The sequence below is a fragment of the Pelmatolapia mariae genome, linkage group LG7, assembly GCF_036321145.2.
Source record: "Pelmatolapia mariae isolate MD_Pm_ZW linkage group LG7, Pm_UMD_F_2, whole genome shotgun sequence".
Classification (NCBI taxonomy): Eukaryota; Metazoa; Chordata; class Actinopteri; order Cichliformes; family Cichlidae; genus Pelmatolapia; species Pelmatolapia mariae.
The window spans coordinates 48,929,077-48,946,890 of record NC_086233.1 but is presented as its reverse complement, the minus strand read 5'-3'; the positions used below and the strand labels follow the sequence as shown (position 1 = coordinate 48,946,890).

Sequence of the window (17,814 nt, the reverse complement as noted above, 5' to 3'; positions counted from 1 at the left end):
AAAACTCTGTGCAGCCTATTAAAAAAATAATTTCAGCTGAGGTAAAAAGGCAATGTTACATTGCCATCTGGTGTTTGCTTTAAGTCACGTTTCAACCACAACCTCTATATACACTTTGAATCCAGGCAACAAGCTGCTGCTGTGCAGCATGTACAGCAAATGAAGATTTATTTGCCTAAATAAGTTTCTTCTTGAATTTGTGATCATGTTCCGTAGCCAGAGGAAATGGTGAGCTGTGCCTCGTTGTACAAAGGTTCCTGTGAAGAAAATCAAATTCTACATAAGCTGAAATGGTCATTGCCACCCACGTGCATGACAGGAAATGAGGGTACTAGTATGAAGTTGAAAATATGTAATCGAAGTGTTAAAACTTATGTGACTGGTGATGTACTTCAGTGAATCATACACAGGGGTACTGAAGGTGACATTTTAAAGTAAGAATCAAATGTAGTTGGTTCTTATATAGCACTTTTATACTATAAGCCTCATCCACAATAGTAATTGTTTCCCTACGCTTACGTGTTTTCTATCTAATGTTCACACTCAAATGAGTACATCAGGAGAACTTTGCAGTTCAGTATCTTTCCCATGGATTCTTTGGAAGCTACTGGAGCAGCTAAGGATTTAACTCACCAACCTTGGAACTGGTAGACAACCCATGCTACCTCATGGATCACAGCCCCCACAAAAGTAATGGGCAGAAATAGGTAGCCCGAGAATGAGAAAGGGAGCACATGCACAGTTAAAACAGATTCAAATAGAAGTATTAACCAGTCAAAGCAAATCAGTAGACAATAAATGACAGACGCCGCTAGCTGCAGAAAAAGTACAGCTGAAGTATAACTTACAGTTCAAATTGTTAGCAAGATGCTAACATGGTAACAAATGATACAAGAGCTGTTGTATATGACTGATTATAGAATTTTACAAATTAACATGGACAGGTGTAGTTTTAAAAGGCCCTGTATAGGTGTATTTGTAGCTGTAGCTCTGGAGGTAGTGAATGTTATCTACTAATCAGAAGGTTGGTGGTTCAATCCCTGGCTGCTCCAGTCTGCATGCCAAGGAGTACTTGGGCATGTTTCTAAATCTCCAACATGCCATCATAAGTACTTAGATTGATGGAAACATTGTATTTGTATTAATGGTGTCCCTTTCATTCTGTGGCTATCTATTTCTACCCAGTTTAGGGTGCCTGTGGTTCTGGAGGTAGTGTGGGTTGTCTACCAGTGTGTAGGTTTGTGGTTCAAATCACTGGCTGTTCCATTGTCCTTAAAAGACTCCTTGGGAAAGATCCTTAAGTTCCTTCTGATGCGTTCATTAGAGTGTGAATGTTAGAAAGCACATCCGCATAGAAAAAAAAATGCTGTTTTAATGAATGAGGTTTGTAGTATAAAATGGTTTGAGTGCCCAAGTAGAGCAGAAAAGTGCTACATAACAACCAGTCGAGTTTATTGGACTCAATCTACTTGAGCTCTTTTGTCCCATACTTTGTCAACTTTCTTCTGGTTGGCTGCCAATTGTAAACAGAAGCTTTAATACTGACCTCAAAGATTCTTAATGGTGACGGTACATAAATGAAAATCAAAACAAACATATAAAGTCTCGTTCTAACTCCTCTGAATCTACTAGAAGAATGTGCCTACATTGAGCTCCGCATCCTCATCCTCCCTGCCAGCATCACCCCAGTCTTCCTGTTCTTCTGCAGGGTCGTAGGTGTACAAAGGAATCAACCTATGCCGCAAGTCATCCAATCTGAAAAAAAGAGAAACCTGAACATAAAAGAGCCCAAACCGAGCTCAAGATGATGCTTCAACTTCAGGAGTTACCTTACCTCATTTTTCTTCTGATATAAACAACCTAAAGAGAAGCACAAGCCAAACAGAAGTGCAATTATAATAGATGTGTAAGGCATAATTTTGAAAGTGAATTGTGCAGAAGTAAATAAACATTTTTACCACTGCCACTATACATCCAATCAGTATGAGCACAACCAAAGGGATGAGTGAATAGTAACCAGGAAATACAGGTTTGCTGGGAGCTGGTGAAATACGGGGAGTTGTGTGGTTCGGATGCATTTCTTCCTGCCCCATCGTCCCTTTTATAGCAGCCGTCTGTGCTGTGCACCTGTGTGACACATTCAGTGCCGTGCCTCTGCTTTCATTCCCACAGAAAGACGCAAAAACAAATGTCGCCGTGGCATGTAGGATCCAGCAAATCTGTATGTACAGTACAGTAAATATTTACGTGCCCCAAACTGAACTGAAAAGGCTGATTAAAGGATACTACAGCGACGTATTTTAACATATCTGCGTTTTTCTTTCTTAAATGTATTCTTACCTTATGTGCTACCTGGGGACCACCTGAACATGCATGTCGTTCTCGCTCCTTTCAAGTCTTTGTGACCCACTGAAACACAGTGATCGCGTATCTCAACTTGCTCAATAACATTCCTCCATGAGGAGTGTATTCAGTGTAGTGCGGTGTGTTGGTTGAACTGGACAGACGTGTTTATCCATGTTTATGATCACGTTTAAAACATTTTGACACACATACAGTAAAGTCAGAAGTGGTGCTGCTTTGAAAGTTAATGTCACGTGTGGTTTTTTATTGGTTAACTCATGAAAAACACACGCAAATTAAATCTAATCAACATTTTCTATGTACAACTTTAATATACTGAAACATACAATGAAAAGTCAAGATTGTTTTGTGTTTTCAAATTTTAATCTAAGACTAAAAACTAACTGGAATTAGTTCACCTGTACAACTACGGCACACGCACACATATGTAATACACAGTTTTGTCCAGCAGAGGGCAACTTTGTGACGCGGGAGAGGGAAGAGGCGGAACAGTGGGAGGAGCTAGCAAACCTTTCCAGATGTCTTACAGGTCTAACTGGCTTGACATGGCTTCATTCAAGCATTCACCTTGAACAGGATACGCGCCAGACATCAGAGTTTTTACGGTAAGCTCACAAAAATATACCCATGAATTTGCAAAAGATAAATCTTGTTATTCACAGCTAGTCTTGACATTTTACTATAGAGGCCCTTCTGTGACATGAAGGGAAGACACTATGTGATATGAAAAAGTACCAGGCTAGATTTGAGTTTGATTTAAATTCAAAATTCCCTGCTGTTCAGCTTTATACTGTATAAAAATAGAATTTAAGGCACAATGTGTTATTTGTGGTGTTACTGATATATAACAAGGCATTGTTGTGGGCTTATTGGTGTGCTCTGTTGGATTTCCTGTTATGATTTGAAAGCTTGTTAATAATTACACCAGCCTGAACCTTCAGATTCAGTTAGACTCTGCTCATAAAACCCGCCCTACCTTCAACAATTCGCATTTTCTAATGTAAGTCATCAAGTATCCTAACTTGTCATTATTAATAATACCACCACATAGGTTTTTTCTGTTCTGCCATGCTGTGAATGAAGGCAGTGCGGAGTGTGAAACACCAGCATCCAGAAAAACTTGTTTACATGAATAAAATGCAATGGAAAGCTCAGCTGAATCACTCCACAGACAAGATGCGAGCGACCCCGATCTCCCCATGCCTTTGAGGGACGATCTAGAAGCAATACACCTTTATGAGAGCATTGATGACATATCACAAAATGATGGACCTAATTTGTACGAGATCCCAGAATCCCCCACCTTAACCCAGCCTAAACCTGGAAATGAAGTCTGGAATTTTGAGGTCGGAGGTCCTGGAAATACCAACCAGCAGGGCACAAATGGTCGTCCCCCAGTACCCCCAAGATCTCCTAATCTACAAAGATGTAGGCTTCCTAGTGAATGTTTGCCAGGAAAAAAGGTCCTTCGACCTCCTCCTCCTCCTCCTCCCAGGCCGGGACTCAAAAAGCAGGTTTCTTGTGATTTCAGCGAGCCTCTTCAAAGACTGAATCGCTCCAAGACTGAAGTATGCAACCAAGTAAGCATCTCCAATACTCATTGTAGACAAAAAGCTCCTTAATTTTCAAGATCAAAACCCAAAATACAGCGAAAAGACTGAAGAGTGTCTCTTGTATTCTTTTCCTCATCAGGATATTTGGGTCATCACACTCATAGACACTCCGGAGGGCAGCACCAAGACAATGGTTTCATTTTCTGCTGCAACTGCCAGGTATGAAAATGACCATAAAAACAACTTGTGTGGAAATGAAATGACTATAAAATGCTTTTGTTTACAATATTCTCCTTTACTATGACAGAAATCAGGTAAACAAAATGAGTCACTGGACTTTAAATCTTATATGCTGTATATTTACTGTAAATTGTTTTGCTGCTGGACAGCTCCTCTGTAGTTCCAGTTGGTTTCTAATTGCAATCATACTTTCATTTGGCATTTGCAACCTGTTTTTCTTCACTGTCTCTGGCAGCTTAATGTCAAAATACAAGCACTCAGACAGTCTTTACAACTCCGGTTTGGTATGCGGTCGACTGCTGGACATCAACCGTGCTCTGCTGCAGCAGGTCGAGGTGACTATCAGTGTGGTGTGGGACCAAAACCAGATCCCCATTCCCACCTCAGGTAACATTTATATATATACCAGTTCACTTGCTTCTGTTAGCTAGCAGCAGCATCCCATCCAGTGTCACAAAATACTGGAGGGAGAGAAATCCTTTAAAAGTGGCTACAATAGTGCAATGTGTGATTTGTTCCTAAAAGCATTCAAATGTTTAAAAACCATCAATGAATTCATTGCAAAGCTTCTTCTGTCATCATGCGCTGACACTGAGATGACAGTGCAGGCATCACACATGGTATTTGGTCAGAAACGTGGGCTTTCTTGCTTTTTGTCTGTCCTTAAGTATCTGCAAACAACTTAACAGCATTTGTTGCTTTCTCTGTCTTTCGGTTTCTGTGGCAGTTAAATGAATTTAAAACAGGAAAAAATATCATAAAATGTTGTTTGTTACTTGTAGTCTGTTTTAGAAATTATGCATGATTGATATTTCTAACTTAAAAAAACAAAAAAGGTCAAATTGGCATAAAGTGTTAACAGACTTATCAGCAGTCAAGTAAGCAGCTATTGCCCAACCTCCCAACCCAGGAAACTGTGCTGAACAGGGTCATTTGTAGGTAATATCTATAAATGCTTCATAAGTTTCTTCATATGTTGGCATGTGTGAGGTCTCTGAAGTCTAATCTTTTATCCAGTGAACAGGACAGTGAAGAGTCTAATTGAGGACATCTCCCAGCTTCTAGACATCCCTCCTGACCAATCTGAGCATTGCGTATTGAAACTGTGCGACTCCGAGGAGTATCTCCAGAAGTAAGTTTATCGCTAGATTTTACTGCAGAAGCTCATGATATCCTCTTAAACCTGCATCGTTTAATGTGGTGTAATGTGCCCCATGCACTCTTTCATCTCTGCCTTTAGTGAAGAGCTGCTCGGCATGCACGAGACAATTCAGATCTACTACAAGCTTAATCTAGAAGTCCCCGTCCGACTGGTAGACATCAACAGCATCAAACGCGGACTGGCCAGACATGTGAGTGGCTCAAGGTCCTTTTCCGTTTCCTCTTACAGAAAGGATCCTTTCGCTTTGTCCCAAGTCTTGAAACAATGTACAACTCTTCCTGTTCCCTGGCCGGTTTGTTATCGTGAGAACTATTGTAGCTGTAAAAATCTCCACCCTGAGCTCTTGACTTTGCTCTGTGTAAACATGACGCCATGACTGGTGGCATTTAGCGTGAAGACGTAAACAGAATAAAGGTGAACCCGAGGTGCGCTTAGATTTAAATGCATAAAAGACAAAATATACACATTCACTGTCATGTAATTAGTTAAATGTTTTATATAAGATACATATTGGATATTATTTATGGAAGTTGTCCACATATGAGCGACACCATAACCATAAAAATCCAACATTCCAATCTATGTCGCCCTCTTTAAGGCTATGGATGACAACACTGCATGCCAGCTGTTCCAGTTCCTTGCTTCTGCTTTCGTCTTCAACACCAGCAAGTAAGACAACCAGCAGCACTGCATACCACCAGCTTTGAGGAGTAGTTTCATTAACAATGACAGCTATTTGATGGCGAGACAGTCAGATGGTGTCTGTTTGCAGAAAACATGAAGAGAGCTGGTTTTACTACCACTTTGATTTCACTTTTTCCTCCCCTCTCAGGCCGAGTCTTCAGAGTGTGCTCGACACCTACTGTAGAGAGGCAAAAGAGCTCTTCAGTAATAAGGTCAGTAAAAATAAATAAATAAATGAAAGCAGCTAGTGGATATCCTTTCTCAGTACATCGTTGTCCAATATTTCTCCTCATTTGTGTCTCGTCTTATTATGGTCTGCAGTCTGGGGTGAATATTGGTGTTATTGTGAGCCGTGCTCGGACCATCAGCAACCTTCTGTGTAATGTCACGTGTCAAGAACTGGAGGATGCCATTGGCAGCCTCAACAGAATTAATCCAAGACCTCTGGTATGTTATATCACAGAAACAGAACCATTAGTATAAATATAAGTTAGTATCACACTAACCTGAAAAATTTGCTTCAGTCAGTCTTTTTTCTTGTACCTTTAAAAACCTGCAAAAAATGCCTCCTCACATTAAAAATTACAGATGTTTCATTTTTTGTTTTGCAGAGTCATGAAGAGATAAGTGAGTGTGCAGATGGTGAGTATCTATACTGGTACGTGTGTGGTTGTGTGTGGTGTATATTTACTGTAAACTTTTTTTTGTTGCTGGACAGCAAAGAAGTCTTTTAGATTATTTTGGGCTTCAGGTTTATTTACATAAGGAGAATCTATTTGAAAGTGAAACAATTTATTTACTCATTGAAGTGTTGGTGACTGGACTTTGGTAGAGCTGCTGATACTGGCTGCCAGCTCGGAGCGGCGCCGGAAGTTAAAGGCAGAATGATAAAATAGCAGAGTTTTAAAGAGCAGGAAATAGCTTTCACTATATGTGACAGACAAGAAGATGATTGGATCAGAGTGAGGAAAGAAGTTTGATATGAAACCGAGCTCCCTAAACAAACTTGCCCACCAACCTACATGGTTATGCGTTTTTAGTTTTGTAACAATACGCTCAATATGCTCAAAAACTTGAAAAACATATTTGTTATTTAAATATTTACAATTTTTGGAAGACCACTGTCAGGCGTATCAGTTTTGCCTCTGGCGCACAAACATGGTGTTATATGTACACTACTCTTTACTAACACTGCTTCAGTGCCATGTTTTGCATTTTTCCAATGCCAAAGGAAAAAAAGAGCAAACTACAATTCTGGTATACTACACCTATTATTGATACATCTACATAAAGCAATGACGATCATTATTAAATGTTTCAGCTAAAAACTTTGCTGTAATGGTTCTACTAAAAAGTTGGACTCTCTTAAGTGATGTTTATTATCTGTGCTCTAGCCATGCTCATGCTCCACGGGGCGTTGCAAAAGCTGCTGCAGGTGTTTTTTGAAAACTTCCAGTCAGACTTCAGTGCCCCGAAGGTAACGAGCAGCTTGCAAATCTGTGACGTAGACCACAACCGCGACATCCTCCAGCTCAAAGTTGCTGCTCTCTACAAACTACACCCCATCTGGGTAGACATGTACGTGTGTGGTTATTGTATTTTTATATATTTATATATGCATGCACAAACTCAATTCACGCACTCAAGCATGAATGTTAACCACACCGTTGATATTTACTGGATTCTTCCCTGCTTTATTGTTCCTCTTCTTTTAGTTACGAGTCATTCTCTATTTCGTGTGAGCTGACGTATGTAGGACGGAAGCTCTGCGACAGTGGAGTTTGTGAAAATATCAGCACTGCCTTGTCACACGGAAACACAATCCAGTGTAACCGCATGTAAGAGTTAGATTGTGCCCATGAGTATAAATTTTATTTTGTCACGTCCAACTTCCTCTTTCCTCGTTTACAACCGGTCTAAAGTACGATAATGTAAAGTAATTGCAAGACAAACAACGTGTGAAAATGAATAAAATATAACCTATATGTTCTTTGTTTTTAGGATAGTATTCCCTGTTTCAATAAATCAGCTTCCCTATGAGTCCATGCTCACTTTTTGCCTCAAGGGCTCCAAGAAAGGCAAAACTGCTGAGCTTTTATCGTGGGCTGTACTACCTCTTTACAGCGATAGGTAAGTTGTCTATTTGGATTGGTTTAAAATTCATATGCACACTCATTGGACTTTACAAGCACTTGGAGACAGTGGGTAGGAAAAACTCCCTTTTAACAGGAAGAAACCTCTAGCAGAACAGGGCTATTTTAGCTGTAAAAATCTAAACCTAATTGGCTGATGAGATATTTGCAGTGATGAGGAGTTGTACAGGTGTACCTAATAAAGTGACTGGTGAGTATATGCAACTGTGAATTAAATCAGGTATTGGTGTTAACTGAGGAAAACCCAGTTCCACTATCTCTGTGTTTGTTTTCACGCATTAAAATGAAAGTGCTTCATTCTTTGAATACTTTAAAGACTCCAAACAACAGATGAAAACATGTCACTGTGCAAGAACAGTTTTCAAATTGCTTTGCATTGCATGTGTTTAAAGGCTGATTGTGTTTTTACAAGCTCAGTATAGTTCTGTTGCAATAAGTGTATTCTCTCTCTGTGTGTGCAGGACTCTCGTAACAGGCACCGTCTTGCTCTGTATGTCTACTTTGGCTGAGCTGTCTTTTCCTCCATCCGCTGCCCTCTTTGACAGCCACAGACAAGCCACTGGGGTAATAATGCAGGTAAGTAATACTGGACAGCTCTGCCCTCTGTTGACCAAAAATAATACCACATTCCTCAACTCTTTATCTCCCAACCTTTTCCCTCAGCTTCAATTTCAAGACCAGATTGAGTGGGAGTATAAGAGGCCCATTGCACTCCCTGGGTCAATATTGTTCACACAGGCTTGTGAGGAACTGCAAAAGAAAATGCTGGAGGTTTCAAAGAAGCATTGTCTCTGCTTGTGAGTAGAATGACTTCATTCCGGAGTCATTTGAGAACAGGACTAGTCAGAAATACCCTGGACTACGAGTTCTCAGTAATTCTTCAAGATTGCTGCCTGGGTTTTGTTGTCAAGCAACACATTCCTAAAATAATCTTTCTTTCACCAGTCTTACAGAGAATGAGAAAGCTTTCCTGTGGACGAAACGTCACAGCAGCGACAAACAAAGTACGTTCCTCCACCTGCTGCTGGGCGGAGTTTCCCATTGGTATCCTGAAAACCTGACAGAAATCTACACCATACTGGAGAACTGGGCTATCTATCTACCTGAGGAAGCCCTTTTCCTGCTTAGCGACAGGTACAGCGTTTACATGCAAAAATAAAGTGCTGTCACTTAGAAAAGCTGACCAAAAAATATATACAACATATAAAAGTAGTTATCAGTTCAACTAACACAAGGTAATGACTGGGTACCCTAAAACAAGGTCAGCGTAGTCCGGTTCTCTGGTTCTGGCTTCCTTTAGCCTAACACTGATCGTCCTGGATCTGGAATATTATTTTTTTAATCTTCTTAATATTCCTGGCCACCTACATTATCATCATAAATGAAGCACAGCGCATAATTCAAGACAATAAACAATAAAGAAGAACTTTTGTAATAGAAACTGATGGATATCTGGTTAATGTTTCATTTGTAAGCTGATTTAGAAAAAAAAAACATTTAAAACAAAAATGATCTGAACCCTTTCCCACTGATCTCACTTCCAGCTTTCATGATCAGACTGTACGACAGACAGCCGTTCAGTACTTTGAGCAGATACCAGATGGGGAGCTGGAGGTGTATTTACCACAGCTGGTCCAGGTGAGCAAACTAACACACATTCAAACCTTTCAAAAGAGATCTCAAAAAAAAAATATGATGTTGAAGTAGTTTAATTTTTCAGACGATAAATTGGACAACTGGTGGCACACTTTGCACGCTCAGTAGTTTGATGTGTGATTGATGAGTGTTCCTTTCCTGCAGGCACTGAAGAATGAGTGGAAATTGGATGGACCCCTGGTAATGCTGCTGTTGGAGAGATCACTTAGGAACATACGCATCGCTCAGCAGCTCTTCTGGTGAGTCAGACACTAAACTGATGAGGAATAATACTAAAACTACTGTCATTTCATTCAGGTGAAAATGTTTATTGCCATATTAACATGAATAAAACTGAAAGACTTCTGTCTTTACTGATAAAATATTGATTGATTTATTACAGTTTTTCACTCTACTCGATTTTGTGATCAAATAGTGATCACATAAGAACAAGTCCATAAAGACTTATCAAATTTAAATCTTACTCCAAGTCATTTTCTTCCCCCCTGAATTCATTGAATAGTACAAATAGAAACTATGTCTTTCTTACTGTAAAGGGTTGTGTGACATGACTTAAACTAGTTTTCCCATAACATACGAGGAACTGCAGGATTTCCCGCTAACTCCTCTCTCCCCAGCTGGAGAACTTGCCAAGTTTGCCTCCCTGCAAATTCTTCTTGAAAATGACAATCAGGCTAAAGGAATTTCTACTTGACACTGTGCGCCGCCCATTGTATAATGGGCCTCCCAATAAGAGATCTAAAAATAGCAGCTGGTATAAAAATGCAGCTGCTATTTTTAGAGCTGATATCATTGAATATGATCAAATTGTATTGTTAATTATCCAATCCGATGAAAACAGAAATATATAAAGAAGTACATTTTGTGCACGCTAAAAGAGGTGAAATTAGGAAACTGCCTTTGTATTCTAGCGTGTGTTAACAAAGCAATTCTTCACTGGCCTTCACACACAGTTAAGATGCTTCACTTATCAGCTGACCTTATTTCTTTTAGTTCTAGACTCACTGTATTTAGGTTCAACCTCTATGATGTTTTTAGGCAGTAAGTGACAACATCATGCATGCAAAGCTTTACAACTCATGCTAGAATATAATGTCAGGCTGCTGGAGGATGCCCGCAATGACCAACACTACCAGAGCTGGTTCAGTAAAATTCACGCTGCCCTGCTGCAGTGCTGCGGCCAAGCACTGAGGGAAGAGCTGCAGCGCGAAACCAAGCTGATGGCTGTGCTCGTACAGGTGGCTAGTAGCATTCGCAGTGCTGACAAGGCTCGTCGTAAGGTCCGTAATTAACTCATTGGTGTATTCACTTCCTGGCTTATAATCCTTGTAATCATTATGTCTGTCGATGTACAAGAAATGCATTTAATTTTTTGTTTTGTGTTTTTTCTCCCGCTTTGCTCTTTTGTCTGCAGAGTGCTTTGAAAAAAACAAGGTGGAGAATTGAAGACTTCTTTAAGGATGGGATCAGCTGTTGCCTACCACTAGATCCTGCTGTCTGTGTGAATGGAGTGAACCTAGAAGTAAGATTGTTACCCACCACATCATATATCAGTATTTTTTTTATGCAAACACACAGCAACGTTTTATTTCAGGTGTTTACTCTTTGATGTGTTACTTCCAGGCCTGTAAGGTCTACAGCTCATTTGCTGCTCCTCTGGGGATCCCATTTATCTGCACTGACCCTCTGGCCAAGAACTACAATGTTATCTGCAAGGTGAGTAATGATATGCAGTTAGATCGATCCACACTGTGTTTTTGCTTGTTCTCTTCCAGGGAAATGAAATCTGTTTCAAAACTGCTATTACATAGCTCTGAATATTAGAGGACACTCTAAGGAAATCTCAGTTAAACGTGTTGTTCAGACAGGAGATGACCTGCGTCAGGACATGCTGGTACTTCAGATTGTCCGTGCGATGGACAGAGTGTGGCTCCAAGAGGGACTCGATCTACAAATGATCACCTACAAGTGTATTTCTACAGGCCAAGCTCGGGGTCAGTATGATAGATTTGTTTGTGCTTTTGAACGTCCATAAATAGTCTGGGAATTTGTGTTTTTCCAAAGCTTGTTATTTTATGCTTGTCAGGTCTGGTGGAAGTGATACCAGAGGCAGTGACCCTGGCAAAGATTCATAAAGAGTGGGGTCTGAGTGGAAGCCTCCGAGAGGACACTCTGGAGAAATGGTTTCACATGTTTAACAGAACTAAGGAAGACTACGAGAAGGTTAAGACCATCTGAAAAGCCTTTTCTTAACGATGCACTGTCACCGCTCCATCTTTCTCATGCATAACACTTTCTGTTTATATGCAGGCTGTGATGAACTTCCTGCACTCGTGTGCCGGGTGGTGTGTCGCTACCTTCATCCTGGGCATCTGCGACCGCCACAATGACAATATCATGCTGAAAAAAAGTGGGCACATGTTTCACATTGACTTCGGGAAGATAATGGGCAATGCACAGATGTTTGGAGGTGTTAAAAGGTAAGTCAGCAAGTCAAGCAAAGCAGCATTTTGAAAAAGGACAGAGTGCTGTTATGTATGAGTCAACAAAAAAATTTTTCCCGCTCAATAATAGGGACCGGTCTCCCTTCATCTTTACATCTGAGATGCACCACTTCATCACTGGTGGAGGGCAGAAGCCTCAACGCTTGCATCGCTTCGTGGAGCTCTGCTGTGAGGCTTACAACATAATCAGACAGCGTTCCGCACTCATACTCAGCTTGTTGGAGCTTGTAAGACTAAATAACACTACAGTCCCTTTTTAGCTCTGTCTGAGAACGGAAAACATCCTGTAAAACAGGTTTCTACCCATTGTGTAAATTTCCAGATGCTACATGCAGGAATGCCAGAACTAAAGGACTCTAATGACTTGCAGTACGTCCAGAACAACCTCAGACCTCACGATACGGATCTGGAGGCCACCTCCTTCTTTACAAAGTAATGTGATGTGTGTGGCAACGTCTTCCTAAGAATACATGTAATCCTTCTGCAAATAAACAAACTTGCATTTAATTTCTGCTGTTTGTGTTACACCTGTGGTAGGAAGATCAAGGAGAGTATGGACTGTGTTGCAGTCAAGTTTAACTTCCTGGCACACAACATGGTTCAACCCAAGACAAAGGGCACCCTGCCCCGGGAGAGTGCTCCTGCTCCTGCTAGTAACATTCAGGAAGCTGTCATTTTGGGATACTCTGCCAAGGGAAAAGATGTGGTAAGCCTGCAACTGCACTTTGGCCTCAGTGACAAAACACACCATTATAAAATAGATTTTACCTGATGCACCACAGGGCTGTTTATTAGGCCCAAATAGCTGGAGGAGGCAATAAAACACTTGGAAGTGACAGCAAATTCACACTTTTTTTTTTTTTTTTGATCTGAGAGGAATAGCCCTCACTACTGCGCTGACAGTGTGTGTTTGCTGTCACTTACAGCTTGTCAGAAGGCAGTCTTGTGCTTATAAAGTCTTTCCCAAGGGTTGGGTGAGGAGTATTTGTAAGCATTTACTACTCTTTGATCCGAAGAGCTGTCCTGATGTCAAGTGCTTGTTCTTCTAGTCACATTCAGTCTATAGTAGAAATAACAGCAAGGACCAAGGATTCAGATGTTAGCAAAAATGCAGTGAAAATAAAGGAGTTTGCATATGAGCAGTGATTTGAGCTACTAAAACAATCTCCCTGGAAGCTTTAACACAGTTCCTGTAGTCTCTATCTAATGTAATAATTGGTTGTGTTTGATTTGCAGCTCTATGACCTAAGGATAACCATTGACGATGGGTTTCTGACCAGTGAGAAAACATTTGGACAGTTTGAGCTGATCCATAGGGAGCTGCAGAAACACTTTATTGAATCAACACTACCACAGTGAGTGAATAAATTAACATAAATCCTGCTCACACGTATTATATTTTGTCGCACAGCTCGTTCTCATAGTAATTACATAATTCGATGCATGACTTCGCTTCCACTCCTTTGCTCCCAAGGTTTCCGAGCTGGTACCAGATGTCATTCACCCCAGGCAGGAAGATGTCTCTGCTGAATAAATACCTAAAAGAGCTTTTTGAAGGACCTTGCAAAGGAGTGAGTTTATTCCCTGGTTTAGTAGTCCTTTGTGATTAGTTTTTTTTCCCCATTAGAGCTGAACTTGAAAAGTGTCTCAATTTGCCACCCGCAGAATGAATTTGTCTGCAGCTTGTTTCTGGATGGTCCAGGACATAACCGAGGTCCAAAATGTGCAGGTAAGAACAATGGAAAAAATATGTGAATGTGAGCGTTGATTGCGTGGTGTATTGAGAAAAGTGTGATATTAGTTTATTTATAAGAAATTCTTTTGCTGTGATCTAATTGCACTTGTGTGATTATCTGTTGCAGAAGAGCAGCCTCAGGTCCAGCTTTACATTACTTACGCCAACTACAAGCTCTCTGTAATGATAAAACACCTGAAGAACATTGTGAGTTTCATTTATTCTTATTACTGTCCTGCAGCATTTAGCAAGAGTAAAGCATGTATAGTTAGGGTTCTATATCAGATATATACTCACTGGATACTACATCAGGTTCACCTCATTAACTTAGTCATACTAGTATGAGGTTGGACCGTCTTGCCTTCTGAATTCCTTAATTCTTCATGACATAGATTCAACAAGGTGCTGGAAATAATCCTCAGACATTTTGGTCTGTTGACATGATAGTGTCACACAGATCCACTTTCATGTTGTGAATCTCTCATCCCAAAAGTGCTCGACTGCACTGAGATCTGGTGCCTGTGAAGGCCATTTGAATACAGTGAACTCCTTGTCACGTTCAAGAAAAATGTTTGAGATAATTTAAGTTTTGTGTCACAGTGTGTTAAGCTGTAGGATCCTTAGTTCGATCATGTCCATTACACCATCATGAACTACCAGAGGTTATTCTCCTCTTATATCAACCAGGTATTTGTGTCCTAAGAACTGCTGCTTACTAGATTCTTTGTCTTTTTGGAACCTCCCTATGAACCATAGAGAAGGACATGGTGAAAAAGCAGATCAGCAGTTTCTGAAACACTCCTGTCTGGTTTGAGTGATTGGCTGTGGCTCGGGAGATATAATCGGTCATCTACTAATTGGATGGATGGTGGATCGAATCACCAACCTTCCGGTCCATTCATCGGAAAACAACTAGTGTAAATGCTAGATAGCCATAAAACAAAGTGCTAGTATGAATGAGGCAAGTTCTTTGAGTTTTGAGGTAGAGTAGAAAAGTGCTTTATAAGAACCGGGTCATTTGCCATCTGGCACCAAGAACCACGCCACATTCAAAGTCTCTTAAATCACCTTTCGTCTCCATTCTGATGCTCAGTTTAATCTTCAGCAGTTTGCAAAAATGTATTAGTTGCTATCATGTGACTGAGTGTACTTGTGGCACGTGCTCATTCTCCTCTGACTTCCTGTCCATTCGCCTCTCCTCAACAGAAGCACCCGAACGGTTCTAACCCTGATGCCTATGTTATCACATACCTGAGGCCAGACCCTCGGCAGCGCTCCAAGAGGAAGACAAAGATTGTCCGTAATAATGTCAACCCCACCTTCAATGAACTGGTAGTGCCATCATTCCTCCTCTCTATCCATGATTAGACACAGTCAAGACATCTTTTGGTACTTAGCTGTATTACAGGGTAGCTAGTACATTTATAACCTTTTTCCACTAGTACATAGTGGCTTGGCTTGGCTCGGCTCCACTCAGTTTTTGGGTTTTCCATTAGGTGGTAGTATGTGGCACCAGGTGCTTTTTTAATATCTACATGGCTGGGGTTCCAAGCTATCTGAGGCAATCCAAAAATGTGATCAACTGAGTAGCGTCAAATGGAAAATCAGCTAATAGTACTTAATACTCTTAGTCTGTGTGCCTTTCACATGGGTAATTTGTTTTCAATTTAACTTCTAAACTGAAGTGCTTAGTTTAAAAAAACAACAAAAAAGAAATTGTGCAGTACAGCCACAATCACAAATTTCACCCAATATGATGGTGCATCCTTGAACCCTTGAGCTGGATTTTGTCATCATGCATTAGCTGTCACATGTACAGTTAATTGTGATGAAAAAAGTTTGTTTTTCTTTTGCTTTGTGTTTTGAATACTTCTTCAGATAAATTCTCACTCAGACTTATAACTAAATGTATGAATGTGTTTATATATTTCATTATAATGAGAGTTCCTTCTGTGCTGCTGCAGTCTGATTTACAACATGATCTTTTGACCCACTAACCATCATATTCCCACAAATTTATAATTTGTAAATCTTATAACCTCTTATTTAGAATCTCATGCATTGAAAAGTTTTGTAGAATTATAAAACCACATCTTAAGCTAGGCAACTAAAGTGTCTCCTTCATACTCACAGGTGGAGTACACTTCGGTCACACAGCTGAATGGGATAGTCCTGGAAGTGGTAGTAAAGAGCAAGAAGGCTTTTGTGGTTGCAACTAACATTAAACTGGACGAAAAGTTGCTCAATCAGGAGCTCTGGTTCCCTCTTGGAAACTCTGCTATCTGACCTCAGAGCTGCACTGCAGGCTTACTGCCAGCAGGGGGTGCAACCACATCGAGTGAGGGACGACATTCATGGATTTGAGAGGGAGATGCCTGAGAAGAGGAAGAATGCACTGTATACAAAACAGTGCATGCCAGTTATACCTATTTATCAGATGCAACTTAATCTCATTCCAGACCTGAAAACACTGCCAGCGGATGGGAGTGAGTGGATAAAGTTACAAAACAGACTGAAAGAACACGGCGGACTGTTTACTGTGTGACACAGGATTTATTATTTCTAAATTTTTATCAAATGAAGGCCTTTTGTTCACTAGTTTTTCTAATGTTACTTTGGTGATGGATGAAGAAAACTTATTTTTTAATCACTGTGGCACTTTCGTTTGCACTTGACTTTGTTTTTACCGAGAGCAAAAAGAAGACCTTGTAAACGTGTACGTCGCCGAGGCTGTTGACGCGACAGATTAAAGAGGAGGTGATGCAGCGCCGCCGGTTTGTTACCTGAGTGTGTTTGTCCCCTCAGGCTGCGTCAACTGCGCTGTCCTTGACCAGTGGGACTGGAGGCGTGAGGGGGTGAGGGAGAGCGTGTGAGCAGGATGACAACTCTGCCTTTTTGGCCCGTGGGGCTGAGTTAACACTCGCCCCCTCACCAGCCTTTTGCCTTATCCATCAGGAGCATTTGAACACCGATTTAGCACGTGTGTGCACCGGCACGCGAAGGCAGACAATCACATGATGACAAAAAAAGAAAGAAAAATAAGACGCGCACACTTTCAAGGCACAACCAGGTCTTCGTGTTATCTTAATGCCGTCCTTTCTCTTGACAGGCCTGCTGACCCATACTTTCCTCTGCCTCATTCATAGTGATTTAGTGGCGAAAGAGGATAGAAATAGACTTCCCTGAACTGGATCTGGTTAAATTATGTATACCTCTGTGAATCGTATTTATATTATTCCCTGAAGGGTCTCTCACAGGGAAGTAGGACTGTAAGATGGTACTCTTTAAAAGCTGTGCTCATGGAGTATTAGTTTATCCTGGCGCTACACATCCGTTTCAGGCCTGATATATTGTTTAGCTAATCATTAACGATAAATACCTCCTTCCCCCACAAAAAATGTTGTGGATGTCCAAGACCCTTTTACAGCATGTGCAATCAAGTTTACCACATAAAAAAGAAAAGAGATCAATCTACTCCTCTAAAATCATTACTCTAGGAATGTCTCTATTACTTTAGAGATGCAAGGAGAGAACTATTATGTGTGTTTTCAGACTCACTGGAGCCTTCTGGTCTTTTCTTCTGCAGCTCTCAGTTGCAGGCAGTGGGGGAAAATAAATGCACTTCTATTTTCTGACAATAAAAGTGGTATTTATATCTGAGGAAATGGTTCTTTTTGATTTATTTATATATTTTCATTGTTGCTGCCGCTGCTGCTCCCACATCAGCCACGCTTCTCTATCTGCTGGCAAGGTGTGCGTGTGT

The 17,814-nt window shown here is 40.7% G+C and overlaps 1 protein-coding gene across 1 annotated transcript; it reads left to right on the top strand.

Moving 5' to 3' along the window:
* The first annotated feature begins 3,506 nt into the window (after positions 1-3,506).
* On the top strand, positions 3,507-17,813 carry pik3c2g (phosphatidylinositol-4-phosphate 3-kinase catalytic subunit type 2 gamma). The gene is made up of 32 exons (XM_063480359.1): positions 3,507-3,944; positions 4,057-4,136; positions 4,393-4,544; positions 5,175-5,289; positions 5,398-5,509; positions 5,918-5,988; positions 6,152-6,215; positions 6,325-6,450; positions 6,615-6,645; positions 7,398-7,581; positions 7,719-7,841; positions 8,005-8,133; positions 8,618-8,732; positions 8,820-8,953; positions 9,102-9,290; positions 9,701-9,794; positions 9,957-10,051; positions 10,912-11,092; positions 11,227-11,334; positions 11,436-11,528; positions 11,677-11,806; positions 11,899-12,035; positions 12,123-12,292; positions 12,387-12,543; positions 12,639-12,748; positions 12,854-13,022; positions 13,553-13,671; positions 13,791-13,887; positions 13,982-14,045; positions 14,179-14,258; positions 15,258-15,383; positions 16,185-17,813. The coding sequence occupies exons 1-32, from the start codon at positions 3,507-3,509 to the stop codon at positions 16,335-16,337; spliced, it is 4,146 nt and encodes a 1,381-aa protein (XP_063336429.1). The 3' UTR covers positions 16,338-17,813.
* Position 17,814: the final 1 nt, after the last annotated feature.

What these genes read in the sequence shown, in the direction of transcription:
- pik3c2g (XM_063480359.1), top strand. Translation starts at nt 3,507, where the DNA reads ATGGAAAGCTCAGCTGAATCACTCCACAGACAAGATGCGAGCGACCCC. An exon ending in ATTTACCACAGCTGGTCCAG is followed by an intron (nt 9,795 to 9,956) that starts GTGAGCAAACTA and finishes CCTTTCCTGCAG; the next exon opens with GCACTGAAGAATGAGTGGAA. An exon ending in ACTACAATGTTATCTGCAAG is followed by an intron (nt 11,529 to 11,676) that starts GTGAGTAATGAT and finishes CGTGTTGTTCAG; the next exon opens with ACAGGAGATGACCTGCGTCA.